Source organism: Canis lupus, chromosome 10 (genome assembly GCF_003254725.2).
Source record: "Canis lupus dingo isolate Sandy chromosome 10, ASM325472v2, whole genome shotgun sequence".
Classification (NCBI taxonomy): Eukaryota; Metazoa; Chordata; class Mammalia; order Carnivora; family Canidae; genus Canis; species Canis lupus.
This window is the reverse complement of record NC_064252.1, coordinates 47483542-47506503: the sequence shown is the minus strand read 5'-3', so window position 1 is coordinate 47506503 and position 22962 is coordinate 47483542. Positions and strand designations below refer to the sequence as shown.

At 36.1% G+C, this 22962-nt stretch overlaps 1 protein-coding gene across 8 annotated transcripts in view; it reads right to left on the bottom strand.

Moving 5' to 3' along the window:
- Positions 1-22962, bottom strand: part of PPM1B (protein phosphatase, Mg2+/Mn2+ dependent 1B) — an 88614-nt gene that overhangs the window by 19982 nt on the left and 45670 nt on the right. For 7 of the 8 annotated variants that reach the window (XM_035695918.2, XM_025465512.3, XM_025465501.3 and 4 more), the window contains 4 exons: positions 13818-14677; positions 6085-6202; positions 2815-2926; positions 2374-2431 (listed from right to left, as the gene is read on the bottom strand). In XM_035695918.2, coding sequence (XP_035551811.1) covers positions 2374-2431; positions 2815-2926; positions 6085-6202; positions 13818-14663 — 1134 coding nt within the window. In that variant the 5' untranslated portion in view covers positions 14664-14677. The remainder of the gene's footprint in view (positions 1-2373; positions 2432-2814; positions 2927-6084; positions 6203-13817; positions 14678-22962) is intronic. The other variant, XM_049115494.1, reaches the window with a different exon arrangement.

Sequence of the window (22962 nt, the reverse complement as noted above, 5' to 3'; positions counted from 1 at the left end):
TAGTAAATAGGGAAGTTTCTCCAATCTATGTATCTGTCGAGTAATGAGTTTACACGTTATCATCTGATCTCTGCAATTACTTCACTACTTGACTGCCAACATCTCTTTAATCTAACACTGCACATGTTTCTAACAGATTAAAATACCACCAATATTCCTATGAGTCTACCATTCTGCTGCTCCAAACATATGGTGGCTCCTCACTGTAAAGTTCAAAAGGCCTCTTCAGTCTCTCCAAAAATACTTCTGGCATCCTAAATTCTTATTTTTCACCAGCAGTTCTCTGCTCTAGTCAAAATGAGGTCCTTTCAAGACAGCTCAAAATTTGCTATTGCCTCTCCCATCCACTTGAACTATCATCCTCCTCATTTCATTTCTGTCATTCTAATCATTCTTATCTCCTCTTTTCTCTGCAAAAATCTGACTTTTCCGCAATCAGGTGTACAACTCACAGGGAAATTAATCACATTCTATATTTCATCATTTCTTTCTATCCTTTACTACATGATATAAACCATTTTACTCCTTAACTCATGTATCTACATGGCTCACAGCACTGACGGCGGGGATGAGACCATGCCTGATGTTTTGTGGAGTCTCCTCCCTCCATCAATTCCCCACATGGTGGTCTGTCCATGTTTGATCTGCTGAAGTTACTAGAAAGCTTATATATAAGGTAGAGGTAGAGAGGTAATTAAGTATGCATCTCCTTAATTTACATAGTCATGTAATAATTGTATTCGAGGCCAGTTTTTTTACCTTGAGCCTGTCTTCAGTTTCATGGCTCTGCTGTTTATTCACTGTTTATAGAGCTACTGTGTGTAAGAAGTATTTTCTGTTTTTTAAAAAAGTTTAAAACATTAACTTAATGTTAATTGGGGGGGGGTTTGAAATGTTTCTTAAAATTGTATCTGGAGTAAAAGCTAATATTCTCAAGGGACCTTAAAGAAATTCAGCAAGGTATAATGAGATAATTTTTTAAGATTATATAACAGGAGTACATTTTCAAGCACATGAAGAAACAGGAGCACTTACTTATATGGTTAGTAATGAATCAATAACTACTTTTTGAGGGCTTATTTCCTCTAATGATGCTGGATGCTGTGTGGAACCTGTGATCTAAGGGATTAGCCTCTCTCCACTCCACCACCCAGTTACCATGGGCTTTTTTCAGTTGTGTCAACATTCTGCCCTTGTTTGTCTGACCTGGGTTCTTTCTAAATCTATCACATGACATATCTTTATTTTTAAATGAATTTTCACAACTTTAGATATAATTCTTAATACTCTGAGGTACTGGATACAAAAGAAAGACTCAGAACCACTGCTCTAGACCAAGATATATATATATATCCCATTATTAGCAATATACAGACCACTTTCATCCAACTCACTAAAATGTATTAATTTTAACTTTTTTCTTTTTGTAAGGATACTTCTATTGTTAAGAAAAAAAGAAGTGATAGGATATTGCTGTGTAATAGTGAATCCTACAAAAACGGTACAACTGAGAGGACAAATAATTTCTACCAGTGGCTGATGTCTCTCTCAAGACCTGACACAAAGAACTGGAGACTCAGAGGGTGTCTATTTCTTCTCAACAAGTTAACCTTAGCTCCCCCAAATCTTTCAAGTGTGTATGTTAAAAATTAAGTTACTCGTTTACAGATGTCAGAAAACTTCAAAAACTTTACGAGAAAATACTTATTCAAATTAATGACTTTGAAATGTAGGGGGATTAAAAAAAAAAAAGAAGGAGTAGGCATTGTTTTGTCTCCTACTACTAGTACTAAGATTAAAACACTACAGAGGTACAGCTGACAGCTCATCGCTATTTCTCAGGAAGGTAAAGGAAGAGTTTTGCTCTGATAAAGCACAGCAGGATACAACAGAATGGTTATCTCAGTTCAACACAAAATATCTACAGTGGTAACGTTAAAGGTTAAGAAAGAAATTATCCTTAGGTATTCAACTGGGCAGACGGGCACGGAAAGTCAGGTCTTTAAAACAATAGCTCATTTCTCTATCACTAAGTCTAGTGAGGATAGCAGCCTGCTGAAGGAGAAACAGATATTTAAAAGCATGTTCTTCACCTCAAAATTAAGATTTAAGGGAGAAGGAGAAGGAAAGGCAGACATACAGGGAAGAAATAAGTACAGTCCAACAAAAAGGTACTCAATGCCCATCAAGTGACAACAAACTTATCTATAAAACAGAACTGTATCTCTACCTCTATTTCTAGACATTTCCTTAAACTGACTCCTTAACATGAAAGGTACTAATAAATTATAGATTTCATAATGTGAATGTATTATCTCTAGTATTTACATTATAAAATTATTTTAAATGCTTAAGAAATAAAAGGAAACTTACCCCATCATTTTCTCTATGTGGATTCAGCCTACTATAAACAGCTTCAATAACATTGCGCCTAAAAAAAATTATGCTTTAGTTTTATTAAGTTACACACAATTACTAAGCTTCTGAATATTTAAAATAATAATTCATCCTGACTATCCTCAAAAATGAACTGTCACACTAAATGCTTGGCAAGAACACAGTTTCTACATTTCACTTAGAATTTGATTCAGCATAAGCCATTGATTCTCATTTACAAAGGAAAGGACGACTTTCACCTTCAAAGCTTGTGATAAATAATTCCCTTTAAAAAAACCCTTTGGATGAAATTTTTCTTCTCTAATATAAGAACCATCATGCCATCTTATCTTTAGATAATTGATATACTTCTTCCTCAAAATTACTTAATTACTAATTATAAATGAACTCAAAATTAGTTCTTTTTGTTCTACTTACTTGCCAGCAAGGCCTCCCCCAGGAGGTAAATTTGGGATATTTTCTGCAGACAAGATGCGCATGACATGGGCAAGATCAGGCATTCCTTCCTCACCAGACTTCTCCATAATTTCTGCAAGTTTTTAAAAAGAATTCCTAAATTAATGTGTTAACTCAGAGTTCACAGAGTGAAACAAGGGGAAGTATTTGGTAGTATAAATTTTATTTATTTTCTTTTTTAAAAATTTAAATTCAAGTTAGTTAAGATATAGTGTATTAGTTTTTGTAGTATCAATTTTAAAATGTAAAAAAAAAGCAAACATTATCTTACTATCACACAGGAATAAAAGAAATATAAAAAGTTATTTGCATACATAAAAGTAAAAACTGGAAGAAGTGAAATGTTCAAAAATACAGGGACAGTTAAGAAAATTTTGGTATAGCCAATGAGTGAAATGGTGTATATCACTAAAAATGATCCCTCTGAACATAGTACAGCTATATGGAAAAACACTCTGATCTAATTTTATGTAAGAATAATAAATACATGATGAGCTAATGTTGGCAAAGTGAATTTTAAAAATGTTTTAAAAAATTAAAAAAATAAGACAAAAGTTATTAACACTATAATTACAAAAAAAGTGGTAGATGAATAAGGATTGTAAAGAGAAGGAGAAAAATTAGGAATTGTTTTATAAGGTTATTTTAAATTGAAGACAACTAACATACTAGTTTCAGACGTACAACACCGTGATTCAACAATTTTAAATATTACAAAATACTGGCTGTAGTAAGTGTAGTCACCATACAATGTTAATACAATATAATATCACTGACTGTATTCCCTATGCTGGAATAGAGGTCAGCCCTGTGACCTCTATGGTAACTGGAAGTTTGTACCTCTTACTCCCCAATTCACCCAGTCCCCTATCCTTCCTCTGACCACACCTATGAGTCTGTTTCTGCTTTTTTAGGTTCCACATAAAGTGAAAACATTGTCTTACTTTACTTAGCATAATACCTTCTAGGTCCATCCATGCTGTTTTATAAGACTTTTGATCCTAAAGTAGTTATGTTCCACAACAATTTAAAATAAAAAAAGGAAAATAAATCCTAGAACTTGCTAAAGCTTAGAACAAAATAAAACATTTACACATTCCATTTATATTTACAATTTATGGAAAATACATCTTTAGAGCATGATTATTTGGCCAGTATTAAGACATAAAGTCCTCAAATATCAGATGAGGCCAATTTACTTTAAGACAACAAATAGCAGTGTCCTTAGCAGCTGCTGTGCCTCATGAGCCCCTTGCCATGACCTTAACTTTCACCACTCCCATTCAACTCTGCCCCTGACTCCCCTATCTCCAAAGGTAGAGAAGCCTTCTCCTACTTCTAGATCTTCATATATACTTTCCCTTTGATTTGAAACACTTTTTATGCCATTCCAACCAATCCATTTTGTATAGGTCAGTCATGTTCATTCTTCAGGTTTCAACTTCATATGTCACTTTTTCAAATTCTTCTCCAACCCAAGCCAGAAGTAGGTGCACTGCTACATGCTTCCATGTATATGATGTTTACTGTATCACAGACTGTAAGCTTCTTAAAGGCAGGACAGTAACTTTTGTGCCTTATACTTGTATAAAGATTTCTCCTTATACTAGTACAGGATTTCTCAGCCTTGGCATTATTGACCTTTTGGACCAGACAAATTTTTATCATACAGGCGACCTTGTGTACTGCAAAATATTAAGCCATATCCCTGGCCTCTAGTCACTACAGGTTTGTGACACCCTCTTAGTTATGACACCAAATATTTCTCCAGAGATTGCCACAATGAAAAAGAGAGACAGAGACAGACATGGGGAGAGGGAGGGGGAGGAAAGAATGAGCATGTTATAGAAAGTAGAGAAGTCAATTATAATGTAAACAAATGAGGAATCTAGGTAAAAGGTACTACACATTGTCCATGGGAGCTCTATTTTTTCAACTTTTCTGTAAGTTTAAAATTATTGCAAAAAAAAAAAAAAACTATCGCAAAATAAAAAGTTAAAAGAAGTACAGTTAATACTTGAACGACTTAGGTTTCAACTGTGTCAGTCCACTTATATGTGGGTATTTTTCGATACAGTAAGGTACTGTAAATGTATTTTCTCTTTATGACTTTTTTTAAAGATTTTATTTATATATGCATGAGAGACATAGAGAGAGAGAGAGAGAGGGGGGCAGAGACACAGGCAGAGGGAGAAGCAGGCTCCATACAGGGAGCCTGACATGGGACTCGATCCCGGGTCTTCAGGATCCCACTCTGGGCTGAAGGCAGCGCTAAACCACTGAGCCACCGGGGCTGCCCTCTTTATGATTTTCTTACCATTTTCTTCTCTCTAGCTTACTTTTGGAAAAATAGAGCATATAACACATAGAACATACAAAATATGTGTTAACCAACTATTTATCAGTAAGGCTTCCAGTCAACAATAGACTATTGCTTTGGGGGAGTCAAAACTTATATGCACATTTTTTTTTTTAATGTTTTAGTTATTTATTTGAGAGCAAGCAAGCACAAGCAGAGGGAGAGGCAGAGAAAGAGGGTGAAACAGCCTCCACACTGAGCAGGGAGCTGGATAAGGGGCTCTATCCCAGGAAGATGCTGGGATCATGACCAGAGCCAAAGGCAGACGCTCAAGACTAAGCCACTCAGGCACCCCTTATATGCACATTTTCAACTGAGGGGGAGAGTGGAAGGGGAAAGTGGGGATGGGTGGGTGTGTCTGCACCCCCAAATCCCACGGTGGTCAAGGGTCAACTGTAAATCAATAATCTTTCACAACATCAATGCTGACTCTTATCAGTAAGATAAAAACATACCGTATCATGAATTTCTAGATTAATTTGGGAGGAGAGAATTACTGTTGGTGGAATGACAGCATTTGATATTCATGATAAGCCCCGAGGCAAATTTCACTGGACTCTTTACTAAGTATAATCAGGGAAAGGGGAAATAAAATAGCAAGCTTTTACAGACTATTTTCAAATGTTTCTCTTTAGTGGTATAATAGACATATTTGTCTTCTCCCTGCCAATAAATTCCCACACACTGGTCCAAGATGTGATAGTAAATCTCAGTAGACAGATGCATGTTTATTTTAAGGCCTTGTTTTGAAATACTTAATTGTTATTTTTCCTAATTCTAAAAGAACTATTTGATAAACAAGAGAGAATACCTTTCCTTTCCTTCTAAATGAAAAAAAAAAAAAAAAAAAAAAAAAAAAGCACCTTTCTTACCTTCAACCCGTGATTCCAAGTGCTTATCCAGCTCTGAATCTTTTCTCACTGCTTCATCTGAGACCTTGGGAGCATTTGAAAAGCAAACTAGAACAATACTCATGTTATCTCGACTTCCCTGTATATTAAAGAAAGAAAAAGAAAGAATTCTATTTCCACAGTCCAGCAACTTTCTATTATTTAACTCAAAAGTTAATTACATTAAGCAATTATAGTTTATTTAAATCACCAGAATGTACACATTCAACAACATTCATTTCCATTCCAAAGAACTATTTGAAGCATTCCCTGAAGAAACAAGATCTCTAGATATGAGTAGATCTGTAATTATTTTATGACTTTTAATTCTGTGTACCTATTCTTACCCACCAGCACTCTACAACCTAAGAAATGAAGATATCTTCATATATATTACATCTTCTAAACTGTTTGCCACTCATGATTGCATATTCCCAAAGTGGCTTACACCCAAACACACATTCCCAAACAAGTGTGCAATTTTCACCTAGCTAATTAACCTGCATCAGAGCAATGTTAGCAAAACTCTATTGCATTTAACATAGCTGAAAATTACTCATCATTAGGATGCCCAAGACACTATACTGAACAATTACAAGCAGAGTAGAAAACAGATTGTAAACTCTTCTGAGAATCAAGCAGCAAACAATGGAATGTAACTGGATGGCTGAGATACTATATAGTCAGATATAACAACTTTTGAAGGAGAGACCTCAGATTGTTATATAGAATCACAAATAGTATCAGAGTCTGCAGAGGGAAGCTAAAACTGCTAACTTAGGGACAAATTTTACTGCTGCCTTGGTAATTGCACTTCCACAGACAAATGATCTACATTTTAAAAAGTAGCACCATTACCATGAGCTTATGAGAAATAAATTTAAAATTTTCTCATAACTTTTCCTATAGGTATATTACTTTAACTGAGTCTCTTACACCAGTGACTTGGAATAGTGACTTTTTCAACCCACCCCCTCCTTATTTTTTTTTTTTACCACTCTAAAAAAACCAAAGTCAATGTAGGTGGCAGGCACTCTGTCTGACGGTGCAGTTTGCCAACCCAAGTGAAAAAAAGCCAAGGCCATACCCATTCTTGTCTTGTCAGTCATTATGGCCAGGATTAGGCAGAGATTGTTTGGTTCAGACTTGCCACCTTTTTGAAACCTATATAACACAGCCAAAAAATACACAAAGGACTTGAAAAACTTTTGCCACCACCTCCTAAACTCAATGTAGTAAAGCTTGAAGACGATGGAGTTTAGTTAGGCCTTAAGGCAGCTTCAAAAAAGAACAACTCTTTCCACAGACTCCCATGCTTTAGTAGGAAAAAAATATCCTGAGTATAAAACCAGATTCTCCATATCTGAAAAAAAAAAAATCAGGATTTCCAAAAAATCAGGACAGGCCCAAATTAATTTCATTCTCTAATAAAATCCACCAAGACCTTCATATAAGAAATAATGTATTGGCTGTATGTGTATATACATATCTGCACAAACACACTATGGTTCCAAATAGCACCCTTCCTCCCTCCACCCCTAAAAGAGCAATACATTCATTCTATAGGAATCAGGGTTGACCACATAAATTCAAGTCAGGCAAAAGCTTTATACCATATATATTAAAGACACACACACACATACACAATTTCCACAAGTTTTTTATGTTATAAAATTATATCTTATCAATTAAGAAATTAACTGAAATACAGTTTCAGGAAGTTTAAATATCAAAAACTAAAGGAAATAATTTTTTTAAAAGGAAATAATTTACATTTACACCTCAGCTATGTGTGATTTCAATGATGCCTCTTCTATTTCTACATAAAGATGACTTTCAGGGGTGCCTGGGTGGCCAGTCAGTTGAGCAATGACTGGGTTTCAGCTCAGGTTGTAATTTTGAGGTCATGGGATTGAATCACCCCCAACCCCCAGGCTCCGCATTCACCTTAGAGCCTGCTTAAGGTTCTCTCTTCCTCTCCCTCTCTGGCTCTAAAACAAATAAATAAATCTTAAAAAAAAAAAAAAAAAAAAAGACACAGGGTACTATGATATACTGAGATATTAAAAATGAGGGGAAAGAGAGTGATACTTCACATCTGTGGACACCCTTCAAACTACCGTGAAGCAGTTCAGTTCAACAACTGGTAACACTATATTCCTCTCAATGATGTGCTATCTTTTCAAAGCCAGGGTTCTGAGAGTAGCTAAGATTAAAAAGCAAGTCCCAAAGAAAATCAATGTGATGGGGATCCCTGGGTGGCTCAGCGGTTTGGCGCCTGCCTTTGGCCCAGGGCATGATCCTGGAGTCTTGGGATCAAGTCCCGCATTGGGCTCCCTGCATGGAGCCTGCTTCTCCCTCAGCCTGTGTCTCTGCCTCTCTCTCTCTCTCTCTCTGTCTCTCATGAATAAATAAGTAATTAGAAAGAAAGGAAAGAAAGAAAGGAAAGAAAGAAAGAGGGATCCCTGGGTGGCTCAGGGGTTTAGCGCCTGCCTTCGGCCCAAGGCGTGATCCTGGAGTCCTGGGATCGAGTCCCGCATCGGGCTCCCAACATGGAGCCTGCTTCTCCCTCCTCTTGTGTGTCTCTGCCTCTCTCTCTCTCAATCTCTATGTCTATCATAAATAAATAAATCTTAAAAAAAAAATTTATAAAGAAAAGAAAATCAGCGTGATACATGAAATGAGGGTAGCTTTGGGCCATGATTCCAAGATTTGAGAAACTATGCAGTGACCAACAGGTACACATATCTCATTAGTATGTAACTGTTGGCTCTAACTATATAATACTTGTATCTGCTACTGGCTAAGTAGCATTGCAAAAAAACTCTGAGATACTCAAGCACCATGTGACCAAGAAAATTTGCAAATTGCTACACTATAGACTATATTTTTATACTCATTCTCTTCTTACTCCAAAATACCCAACCACACCCCAAATACTATCTATGTTTACTTCTGCAGTATTTAGAATTTTATTTTCTGAAACCTGTAACAGAAAAACTCCTGAGTTTAGAGCTAAACAGTTTTGGGGGAGTGTACAAGTACATTTCCCATGTTGTATTACTAATCTGGAATGGTGCTGCCTTTGGAAAATAAGTTATTTTCCCTCAATTTTATCCAACTATCAGGTACAATTTCATGTTTTAAAATAAATAAGCTTCTGATAAGTGGTATATAAAGTGAATTTAGGAAAATCAAATATATATATATTTATTTATTTATTTATTTATTTAAGATTTTATTTATTCATGAGAGACACAGAGAAAAAGAGGCAGACACACAGGCAGAGGGAGAAGCAGGCTCCATGCAGGAAGCCCGATGTGGGACTCGATCCCGGGACTCCAGGATCATGCCAAGCTGAAGGCAGATGCTTCACCGCTGAGCCACACAGGCATCCCTCAAATAGTATTTTAAAAGAAAAAAAATTAAAGAACAATTTAAAGGGACACTGACTTTTACAATTTAGGAAAAACAAAGCAGGCGGCAAAGTAACATGCATAATATAATCCATTTCTGTAAAAAACAAACAAAAAAACGAGGGAAAGAAAACCCTATCTTTATACTTCTGTATGTTTGTATAAATAAACACAGAATTATTTGTTAGTATATATGTGGCTACTTAAGGGAGATGAGATATTTAAAAAGGACATAAATACAATCATCTGTGGATATGTTCATAAAGTTCTGAGGGCACCTGGGCAGCTCAGTGGTTGGGCATCTGCCTTCAGCTCAGGTCGTGATCCCAGGGTCCCATGATCGAGTCCCGCATCAGGCTCCCCATGGGGAGCCTGCTTCTCCTTCTGCCTGTGTCTCTGCCTCTCTCTGTGTCTCATGAATAAATCAATAAAAATCTTTTTAAAAAATGTTCTTATTAATCTTCTTAATTAGTGAAAAAAGAAAAAGAAACTCTTACTATTTCCCTTTGGGAAAAATTTTTCATCAAACCCTCTGTGAAACATCGGCAATGGACACACAAACTTGAATCAAGAAATGTGCATTCTAGTCTTGGCTTCAACACTCATCAAAATATGACCTTACAGCTATCTTTTAATGTCAAACCTCTATTTCCTTATTGCAAATTGGAAACAGATTTTTATTTCGTTCACCTCAGAGGGTTACTAGGAGGATAAATGGTTGTTATTTATAAGTTATGAAAGGCTATGCAAACAGAAGTTACATAGTCTATGCAACCTGAAATTAGCTACTAGCATTGGCAATAAAATGGGAAAGCTCCTTTGTTAGGGATTATTCTCTCCTACAGTTAAATATCTTAGAGAGTAATGCCCGACTGGAGTCATCCAACACTTTCAGCTTCATATTGCTAGGTGGAAATCCTGAAAAAAGATTATCATTAGCAATAATGCTAACTACCTTTTATAGTCGTTGTGAAAATTAAATGCATTAAAATATGTGTAAAGTGCTTAGAATAACATTTGGCTCACAGAAAGCAATAATTTACTGAGCTATTGTGATTATGACAATGATCACAATCTCCCAGGATTTCATGAGTTAATATATTAAAAAAAGTGCTTGTAAACAATTAGGGCATGATAAGTGTTAGAAATGTTAGAAAATATTAACACATCATTTAAATCTATTGTCAGGAAAACTTCCACTTAAAAACTGGATCTGCTGTCCCTCCTTCCCTCCCTCTCTCTCTCTCCTCTTGAAGAAGCTAGCACCTACTGAGCAATCACTAAGTGCCAAACACTGAGCTAAGTGCTTTCCATGGATTTTAAAATTTTGTATTCAATCTTTCAGACTAAGTTCAAAGCAATCATATTCTATTTTAATCATACGGTTTTATAATATTGTTAACCCTTGGTTTTACACTACAAACAAGTGGAATGAGAAAATTATGGAGTTAAAAAAACAGAATGGATAAGAGGTTTAATATTTAAATCCATTAAATAACAGGTAAAGGTTCAAAATATTCTTAGGTCTGTATGTTTCAACACCAAAGTTAACCAAGCTTCTCAAAACGGAATTCAATTTGGGGCACCTAGGTGGCTCAGTCAGTTAAGCATCTGACTCCTGATTTCAGCTTAGATCATGATCTTAGGTTGTGAGATAGAGCCCTGTATCAGCCCTGCGTTCAGTGGGGAGTATGTTTGAGATTCTCTCTCTCCCCTCCCTCTGCCCCTTCACCTTCCAGGGCACGGGCACTCTAATTAAAAAAGACAAACAAGGGGGATCCCTGGGTGGCGCAGAGGTTTGGCGCCTGCCTTTGGCCCAGGGCGCGATCCTGGAGACGCGGGATCGAATCCCGCATCAGGCTCCCGGTGCATGGAGCCTGCTTCTCCCTCTGCCTATGTCTCTGCCTCTCTCTCTCTCTCTGTGACTATCATAAATTAAAAAAAAAAAAAAAAAAAAAAAGACAAACAAGGGCAGCCCCGGTGGCACAGCAGTTTAGCGCCACCTGCAGCCCGGGGTGTGATCCTGGAGACCCAGGATCAAGTCCCACATCGGGCTTCCTGCATGGAGCCTGCTTCTCCCTCTGCCTGTGTCTCTGCCTCTCTCTTCACTCTCTCTGAATGAATGAATGAATAAATAAATCTTTAAAAAAAAAAAAAAAGACAAAAAATCTGATTTCAATTTGAATGCAGCTTCATTCAAAGGAACCACAGTGGTCAACTTCCACTAAAATTGAATGAATCATTATGTTCCAACCTCTTGTCCCTATTACTATCATTTATCATTTCTGAGATTCTAGAAATCTGGGATATTTAATACCATCAACAGGAATATTTAATCACTGAAAAAAGCTGTCAAGCAAAGATACACCACCAGAATCATTTCAACCCCATTCAGAAGGGTGGGGTCAAAATTCCTGAAAAGTAACATCCTTTCACTGGAAAGAACAGTGCAGTTTATCCACAATACAAACTTCTTTTTTACTCCAAAATTACAGACCTAATAGATTTTGGCTATTCCTTCAAAACAACATGCCATTTTTCCAACAAAATACTATGCAACCATGACAAATGATTTAGACTGATACCTATAGATATGGAGATCTCTCTACAACATACTGTTGAACAAAAAAGTATACTGTCGAGTAACAAGTATAATTTTTACATAAATACACATACTCACAGGCAGGCAAAAAAGACTGGAAAGATATATGCCACACAGCGAATGCAGCCAACTTAGGTTAGTGGCAAAGTTTATGAATGTTTTTTTTATATGTTCTGGATTACCTGGAATTTTTTTCAGTAACAAGTATATACTTGTTTTAGAATCAGGGAAAATGCTGTTTTGTCTGCTAGTCAAGCAAAAAACATCTTGCTTTTGTCTCAAAAAGTTGCAGGTCAAAATCTCTCCATTTAGAGTTCAAGGAGAAAACATTTTTAGAGCCTATTCAATCACCACAACTATTGATACTCTCATACTTAACCTATCCAGATAAGTAAAAAAAAAAAGTATACAGTATGCTTAAGGAAAAAAAAAAATCGAAAAGCTAATAAAGGAGCCATCATTTAATATTCTTTCAGAAAAAAGCTGCCAACTGGAAACACCAGCCCTTAAATTTTCTCTATTTGAAGTTGTCTCCTCCCATTCTATGGAAAATAAGTTGACTCTGCCAAAACCTGGGTATTTCCACAGACTCAGACATCCTTGTTCAGAAACTTTCTGGCTATGTCTGTACCTTCCAAGGCAACTTATGTGGTTGGGAGACAGAACAGTTCTAATCTAGACAGAATAAATAAGTCAAAACCTTTATTTCATATAACCAAAGGTTAGATTTGCCTTGATATCTTTTCAATCAGTCTTGTATGCTCACATATTCTAGGCACTGGCCAGATAATTCAAATTTTAACTGAGCATTACATAGGCACTGTCAAAAACCCACTTGAAACTAATACTTTAAACACATTCAAGGGAATTGCCAAATATGTCTTAGTTTGGATTTGCTTTCCCTATTATTGTATCCAGTTAAGATTCACAGAACATTACAAAACTAAATTAAATGTTCCTGATCCACAGGAATCCTTCACAGCATTATATTTTATTTTAGTCTTTGGTTTTTAATCATTAGTGATGAAAAAAACATCCATATGAAAAGAATCCTAGTATCTTCTACAGAAGATATTTTCTACCAGAAGATATTTTCTATTTTCTAAGATATTTTCTACCAGTTACATAGAGCCATATGTAAATGTCTTTTTGATTCTGTTGCTAAGAAACAGTTTCTTTTACTAAATGATAAGAAATATACAAGTCATACTTTTACTTCGGTTTTCATTTTAAGCTGCTAGGAGGCTCAGATCTAAATTACAAAACTTGACTTAGCCTAGGTCTCTGGTGTACCTCCCCATATGACACATGGCTTTTGATCTTTTGTATATCTAGTACAGAAATATACCATATACATAGTTCATCAAATTGCTTCAAAATTAGGCATAAGACTGCTATTGCCAATACTGAGAATTTAAATTGAAAGGCACACTTCTATACAGATGCCTTTGCCACAACAAAAGCCATAAAGTTCTAAATGACAACAAATGCCACAAATTTATTCAACTTAATTTTTGAATTAGAAGGGTGGGGCAAACAAAGATGGGAAAAAAAATTATTTCTGGTGAAAAAAATAATTTAAAGACATACAGTTTTTCCCTAATGAAAAGTTTTTAAAATTTAAGTTTGGTTACTTTTACTTACCATGCCTTTTCAAAATTAATGGTATTTTAATTATAACAAAAAGACTTACATACCTTATGTAAACAAGTGTCCACTACCCAATTGCACACATTTTCCAGGTCATCAGATACCTCAAGCCTAGATTTAACAAATTCACAGAGCTCCTCATTACTCATAACATCCCAGATCCCATCACAAGCCAAGATGATAAATTCATCCTCTTCTGCTCTTAAAATTTCATAAACCTCAGGCTCTGGAGAAACAAGTTGTTCTGTTGGGCCCTTGCCGTCAACACACTTGTAATCATAGTCCCCCAAAGCACGAGACACTGCTAATGAACCATTAACACGTTGTATCATTACACTGCCTCCTGCATTTTGGATTCGCTCCTTCTCCCTTGGATTGCAAGGTTTGTGATCCTGGGTAGAAAAGCAGACTTGTCCATTCCTATACAGAACAGCACGTGAATCACCACAGTTGATAAAGTAGACATGCTTAGGTGAAATCAGGACCCCCACTGCAGTCGAACCACTTCTGTCCATTCCATTTCTGAGGTCTGAAAAGTTACGCATGTATTCATCAATTTTCAAAAAGCCAGTTCTGATGCCATTCTTGACATTTTCCACGGAGGGCTCAAGAGCAGATCCTGATTTTCCAGCTGCCCTAAAGTCTTCATTATTAGTGATGTGTTCTAATAAATGTGTTGAGCAGTAATTTGCTACTCGAGATCCAGCATGACCATCATAAACTGCAAAAAATGACCAGTCTTCCAAGCCATGAGGAATACCTACAACAGCCGTGTGTGCATCTTCCATTTCTACTCTCCATCCTTGCATGCTGCTCAGGCCATAACGTAAACCATTCCCAGCACCATGAGCATTATGTTTCTCAGTTTTGGGTTTATCCAAAAATGCACCCATGTTTAATAATGTATCTGAAAGAAAACAAAAATGGTCATGGATTATATGTTTAAATCTGTCAGATTTAATCTACAATATTCCATCTGTTCTCTGGTAACTCCTATCTGAAGTATATTTTCCAGTATTATCTGAATTTACTGGAATAACAAAAAAGAAACTAAGAAAATTTCCCCATACATCCTTATTCTAGAACAGTGGTTTCTCAGTCCTAGCACATTAGAATCATCAGACCAATTAAATCAGAATCTCTAGGGTTGGGACCCAGATATCTTTTTTTTTTTTTTTTTTTTTTTTTTCTAAGCCTCTCTGGTGACTTAGATGTGCAGTAAGTTGAGAACCACAGTTCCAGGAAAGGAAAACTAACAGACACTACCAGTTAAGTTTTCTTAAATATTCAATTTATAAGATAACTCTGGGGTTCAATACAGAAGACTGTCTCATGAGAATATTCAGAATGGTGTGGCTTTTCTAATATATTAAGGTACTTTGGTATAGTTCAGAAATACTTCCAAATGCATGTATTGTAAGATACTGTAAGATAGTGATTAAGACAACAACTGTAAAATTCAATTAAAACAAAACTCAGGACACCTGCGTGGCTCAGTAGTTGGGCACCTGCCTTTGGCTCAGGTCGTGATCCTGGGATCCAGGACTGAGTCCTGCATCAGGCTCCCTGTAAGGAGCCTGCTTCTCCCTCTGCCTGTGTCTCTGCCTCTCTTAGTCTGTGTCTCTCATGATTAAATAAATAAATCTTTAAAACAAAACAAAACAAAATCTCAGGGCTCCTGAGTGGCTCAGTCAGCTAAGCATCTGCCTTCGGCTCAGGTCATGGTCCCAGATTGAGCCCCACATAAGGGCTCAGTGGACAGCCTGCTTCTCCCTCTCCCTCTCCCTCTGCCTGCCACTCCCCCCTGCTTGTTCTGTATCAAATAAACAAAATATTTTAAAAAAAAAAAACAAAACATAAGATCTTCATTCTATAAACATTTGATTTTATCAAAGTTTTAGTGTTTATCAAATTACAAACTTTACTTGGATTGACTGAAATCTATTACTTGGATTCTGTTAAAAACAATTCAACTTTAATGATGTGCTTACAGAACATAGTTAAGATTGCTGAGTTTTATAATCCATGAAGAAATATCAGGACGATTTTTACTCGGTACTGACAGAGACTTACAAACTACAGACAGGACTATAAAGTACCACTATGCATCCCTCTTTCTCCGGACTTTACTGTTAGTTTAGAATAAAGCTTTTGCAATTTCAGATGACTTGGACTGAAGCAGTTGTTCTCCGAATAAGCACGCAGATGCCCTAGTAGTCTCCCACCTACAATCCTGGCCCTAATACTCACTAGCTGTGTGACCTTGACTAAGTTTCTTAGTCACTTGTACCTCAAATTCCTCCTGTGAATTAGTCATTTGTACCTTCTCTTCCCCTCTGTCAAATGGGAGTAACAATAGTACCTACACTTCACAGGGTTGCAGTGAAGAACAAGTTGATGTAGTATACTCAGAACAGTACTTGAAACAGTAAAACTATAAAGATTCCACAGCACATCCACCACACACCCAAAGATTTGCTTTTCAGTATTCTAACATAGAGACCTTGAGAAGAACATGCTGACAACTGAAGAATCACATTTTGAGAGGCACTAGTCTAAATTAACTGACTTTCATTTGGATCTAGGTATCTTTTTAAGGTACTTTTTCCAGCTATGACCATTAACCTAACTTTACAATAAAATTTATGTGTCTCGGGCAGCCCTAGTGGCGCAGCGGTTTAGCACCGCCTGCAGTCTGGGGTGTGATCCTGGAGATCTGGGATCGAGTCCCACGTCAGGCTTCCTGTATGGAGCCTGCTTCTCCCTCTGCCTGTGTCTCTGCCCCACCGCACCCCTCTGTATCTCTATGAATAAATAAACAAAATCTTTAAAAATAAATGAATGAATGAATGAATAAATAAAAATTTATGTATCTCTATTTGTAAAATCCTGACGAACCATCATGTATATATTTATAAATTATAGCAATTCTATAATTTTTCATGAGTTATAGAATACTATACTAATTACATATACAAATATTTACAAAAGAATTCTGAAAGATTTAAAATGTACATAAAATTACTTTTCACCTAAGTATAATACAAAATTATATTCTGTATTGATAGCAATATAAGAACACATTTATTTTTTAAGTTTTATTTATTTATTTTTAAAAAGATTTTATTTATTTATTCATGAGCGACAGAGAGAGAGGGGCAGAGACACAAGCTGAGGGAGAAGCAGGCTCCATGTAGGGAGCCCAACGTGGGACTCGATCCAGGGTCTCCAGGATCACAACCTGGGCTGCAGGCGGCGCTAAACCGCTGCGCCACCAGGGCTGCCCTTTTTTTAACAGTTTTAATACTGTGATACAATTTGAAAGCCTAGTTCTAAGTACATTTTAGTTTAGATTCCTGTTTTTAATTGCTATTTCAGCTAAGAAAGACAACTTAGATCATGCCTAAATGCAAATGAACTGAATTATCAAACCACTTTTTTTTTAGATTTTAATATTTTTAAAGTTTTTAAATATATTTATATTTTTTGTAATCTCTACACCTAATGGAGGGCTTGAATTCACTACCTACAAGATGAAGAACTGCACTCTTCCAACAAAGCCAGCCAGGTCACTTTTCAATCCCATCTATCAGTTATGAAAAAAAAATGTGTCATCTCTGTTTTTCATTTTGACAAGAGGTTCAAAATTCACAAGAACTCCTCCTTTCAAAGATTAAAACAATAGTTTAGAAATTTCTATTTCCAAATTTGTTTTTAAGTTAGGAATAAAGAAAGGAGAAAAGGAAGAAGGGGTCTTCAATAGAAAGAAGAAAAAAGGAGCCTAGAAAGCCAGCTTAGAAAACCATCAAATGAGTACCCCACACTCCAGAAAAAACAAAGGAGCCAAACACTGTGAAAGTTACACCAAGAATGGCCTTGCTTGCCCACAGCTGCTCTCACTGCTATGATTCCTACCGGTTTCCCTCTGAAAGTCACATGCTCAGGGTTCAGTCCAAGAAACGAGTATCTGACTGAGCATAGGTCACCTATTGGCTTTATCAGGGACTGCATTCCTTCACAAATTTAAGATTTTGTTTTATTTATTTATTTATTTAAGTAGGCTCCACAACCAATGTGAAGCCCAAAGTGGGGTTTGAACTCATGACCCTGAGATCAAGACCTGAGCTGAAGAGTTGGATGCTTAATTGACTGAGCCACCCAGGCATCTCTACTTATTTTTAAAGTAGTCTCTTACACCCAGTTTGGGGCTCAAGCTCACAACCCCAACATTAAAATGAACACCTATGTGCCCACCATACAATTTAAGAAAGAACATTATCAAGACCACAGAAGCTTCCTATTATCCTGAATTTTATCATTAGTAACCACTGAGGTTTAACCATTTGAGGTATAATTGTTTAGTTTCAAATGTTTGACAATATACATTGATGTGAAGTACAGTATGTTATTCTAGTATATTTGGCTCACCACTATATTTCTGAGATTGATGTACAATGATGCAGAGCCATAACTCAAGATATGCCACTTGTGTACAATTTTTATCCATTGTCCTATCGATGAATATTTGAGTTGCTTCTCATTTTTAAAAATTATAAAACAGTGCTATTGTGAACCATCCCCAGTGGTAGGGTTTTCTGTCTTTTACTGCTTAACAAGAAACCTCAAAGGGCCTTATAAACATTTATAACCTCACAAACCTCACAAAGGTTTTTTATACTCAGAACGCCTAATTTTTAAATGTCTTACTAACTTGTTATGGTTTCATGCTATCATTTAGCTACATATAAGCAACAGTGGAAACTCAGGCAAGTACAGTTTCAATAATACAGATCCATATTTTAAACAATCTTCTTCGACAATTGCAGATATTTTTGCATTTGATATTTCGGATCTGATTATATCATAGTTTTTACCCCAGAATGAGATGAGAGCTTATACTGGAATTAGGAGTTCTAACATTTTTTATATGTATGCCTCTGTGCTTTATTATAATTACAATCAATCTAATTTTTTGATAAATCTAATTTATCACTTGCTCACTGAAGACAGCCTCATTAAAACCTGATAATATGGAAATCAACATGATCACATGTAAACGTAAATGCAATACCACAACAAATACAAGTGAGAAAGTGAAAATGCTTTAGATCTCTCATCAGCACATCTGACCTACTAACAGTGTGGGAAGCCAGTGTTGATCACTGTGCTAAATGCAATTTGCCTTTTCCAAGATGAAAGACAATAAATGGAAGTTCTAATTTTTAAAAACTTAATACTAATGGCTTGTTCCTCATACCAATATTTAGAGATCAGTGATGTATACAACTCTATGGGCCACAGACTTTTGACAAGACTAAGAATGTAGGCATAGGAAGCATTATCTAAAGACTGAATACATTTGTCTTTTTCCGTTGCCTTCTTTGAAGAAAACACATTAGTGAAACTACAGCAGCATGATATTACTTACTTTTTCAATCAATATATAATAATTGTACCATAAAGTTAAGGATCTGACAAATATTTTAAAAGAGGTTCTCATACATGGAAGATTGAGGACTCCTCATCTTTTTATTTACTCTAAGTAATTTGCTTAAATCACTTTAAGCAATCACATTTTAATTTTTTTTTATTTTTACTATGTTTTTTTAGGTAAACTCCAAGCAACGTGAGGCTCAAACTCACAAACTGGATATCAAGAGTCACATGCTCTACCGACTAAGTCAGCCAGGTGCCCCAGGTAGTCACATTTTTAAAATCACTTAAAAGGTTTCACATGTTTACATATTATATGACATTCAATTCTGGGATAACCCTACAATTTCTCATTTATAATTAGTACATAAAATACAGCAATATATTATACATACTCTTAACGTATATGTCAAACAAATACGTTAGCTTTGTTCAATTGATTTTAAAATTACAAATGACAATACAATATTTCCTCATTCAAATATTTTCTTTCTCCTCCCCGTTTATTTTTTAAGTAAACTACCACCAACGTGAGGTTTAAAATAATGACCCCAAGATCAAGAATCAATGCCCTATCAAATGAACCAGTCAGGCATGCCTGAATCAAATATTTCCTGAGTACCTACTGCATGCCGGGCACTGTATTAAGTACATTGTCCCCTTCACTAAAGAACTTCTAGTCTGGTGGAAGATAAAGCCCAGTGCACAGATAACGAAGGCAGACTGTGAGATATGGTACAATGGGATAAATACAGGTATGCCAACAGGAGGTATCAAAGATAGCCTTGTTTATTCAAAAATTTTTCCAGGGACCCCTAGCTGGTTCAGTTGGTGGAGCACGTAACTCTTGATCTCAGGTCTGCAAATTTGAGCCCTGTGTTGGGTGTACTGATTACTAAAAAGTAAAATCCTTAAAACAAGACAGCCTTTTCTTCTAAAGGAAGAAGCCTAAGCTGAGACTTACATGATGGAGAAGGAATAAGCCAGCATATGCAAAGACCAAAAGAAGAGTAAAAGCACAATTAATTTGGTATAGCTAGTGTGTATGTGTGTGTTTGTGTGTGAGTATATACATAAGCATTTCAAAGGGCAAAACACAAGCACTAAAATCCTAAGAATAGCATTACTTCCCACTGAAATGTCCACTATCTACTTATCTTAGAATCATGGATTTAATAACTCAAAACTGTGTCATCCCCTTCTTGCCTGACAAGGTAGTAAACCTATCTGAGAACAAATCTGGGAAAAAGTTTTTTCAGTGAGAAGAACAAATCTGGGAAAAAGTTCTAGAGGTCCTAAAATTCAGATGAATATCTATAGTTTACATTCTTCTGTAGAATAAGCCTCTACATAAAAAATTCTGAGGTCTTTCAGTTAGCTTACAAACTAGCTCTGAAAGGGAGTAAAAGTGGGAGGTGGGCAACTTTTACATATAACAAGTCAAACTTCAGTGAAGAGAGACTTGAAAAGCTGTTTAAATTACTCACATTGAAATATTACCACAATGTTCAAAATAAGGTCAAATACATGCAAATACACATAGTCAAAAGGTACACTACTCATCACCAGATAATTAAAACAGTCAATAACTGATTTTCAGGTTCCCTTTTTTTCCTAAAATCCTCTTCAGCTCATTCATAATCGTCTCTACTCATTAGGTCCAGCGAATCCACAGGACAGAAGCTTTTTTCTCCCTTTCTCCCTACACGTGTTTATGGACTGTGTTTATGGACTAGAACGTCGTCTAAAGAACTGGATTTGTAGCAGCTGCTGGAGAAGAAAGGCTAGTCTCCCCAAACGCCCAAGAGTCAATGGATTAAATGTACTACTATTTCTGAAACTATTAAATATGGTGCACTCAGTTAACAGTTATTGTGATAATAAACTCTCTGACAAACAAGAAAAATTATCTGAAGCCTTGTTCTTTAAAAATTCCTTTGAATTGGGCAGCCCAGGTGGCTCAGCGGTTTAGCGCTGCCTTCAGCCCAGGGCGTGATCCTGGAGACCCGGGAGTCCCACGCTGGGCTCCCTGCATGGAGCCTGCTTCTCCCTCTGCCTGTGTTGTGTCTCTGCCTCCCTCCCTCTCTCTCTCTCTCATATAAACAAACAAACAAACAAACAAACAAATAAATAAATAAATAAATAAAAATTTTTAAAAATTCCTTTGAATTTAAAGTTCTAGGTCCTTTGCCTTTGCTGACAGACTGGCTGATTTGTTCCCATCAATCTTATTCCAAGGGGGACACACTTCAAAGCTGCCTTCAGTTTACAATCAAGCTCAAATACATTTCATATTTATAATCAAAACTGACAGCACAAAAAAAAATGACAGCACAGTAGGAAACACAATGGGTCATCAAAAAATATAGCTTCATTTTTTCAAATAACAACTTATAAAAGTGAAGGAAAAAACATGTATTGCACCAAACATTTGTAATAACAGATTCTAATACACCCCCAATTCAAAAGCAGGACTATTTTGTCTACCAAAACTCGGCCACTAAATTATTTTAAAATTGCGCTTTCCCCCCCTCTCCTTAACTATCCTCATTCATATAAAGTTACATCCTTCCAGAAATGTCAGATTTGGGTCTTATCTTTTCCAGAAATCCTTTCTCCATGGTACTCCATTAAACTTCATTAATAGCTACTTCTTTCCCATTGAGTACATGCTACTTTGCATAATTAATGGTCCCTCTGTGTATACCTCCTACTTCCCAAAATAGTATGTTTATTTCCCTGCCAAAACAAGTACTGACTAAATGTTAGAGGATTATTTTTACAAATTAGCTGGAGAGAAGTGGTTTAACAAAGCAACACTTCCATTCCCAATAAGTGATAAATAATACCTTTACCATAAGGCCATACCCTCCCTACAACTAAGGTAGATTCCATGAAAGATATAGGTATGCACTATATGACATTGAAAAGAGAAAGGCCTCAGGCAAAAAAAAACCCAACAAACCCTAAACTCATCACTCCAATGTCAAAGAGCCTTGTTCTGTCAGAGAAAGACTTCCACGGAGGCCAGCATCCAGGTATGGGATCTGGGGTAGTGAATGGATGCTAAAATGGTGTCCACCACATTAAGGCAATCCAGGGTTTATACAATATGAGTGACACTGTGCATTCCAGAAGATTAGTCATCAACTAAATTATGTATTTGGTTATCGTACTATAGGTTTTTTATTTCCCTTTGGATTTCCTCTATCTTTAATATACCTTACAAGTTCTTATCTCGATTACTTTATGTCACATTAAGGGGGGAAAGTCTTAGTCCCATGTTCTAGAGAAGGCTTTGAAAGTTACACTGATGCTCTCTGACCCCCTTAAGTCAGTAATAATAAGAAGCAGTAGTAATAAGGGATAGTCTCCCAAAGGGGAGAAATACTTTAGTTTAAGCAAAAGAGCTGAGAATGAAAGTTCTGGCCACGGAACCAGATCTATAAGGTTTGGCCATGGAAATTTTCTCACATGAATTATAAAAGCATCTATTAGAGCTGATTATTATGACTAAGTGCCATATTTTATTCAAATAATCTGGGAAAGCTTCATCCAGCAGAAAATCCAGAAAACTAAATACGTGTTTGAGTATATACATATCTAAACCTCAAAAGACTAAATGAAATGGTCCCAAAAGAATCAAGATTATCTGCAGTGGGCTACAAGAATTAGTATTTTCTGATAATAAATAAAAGCATATTAAATTTGCACTCAAAATACAAACACACGTAATAAACATAAAATCTTAAGACAATG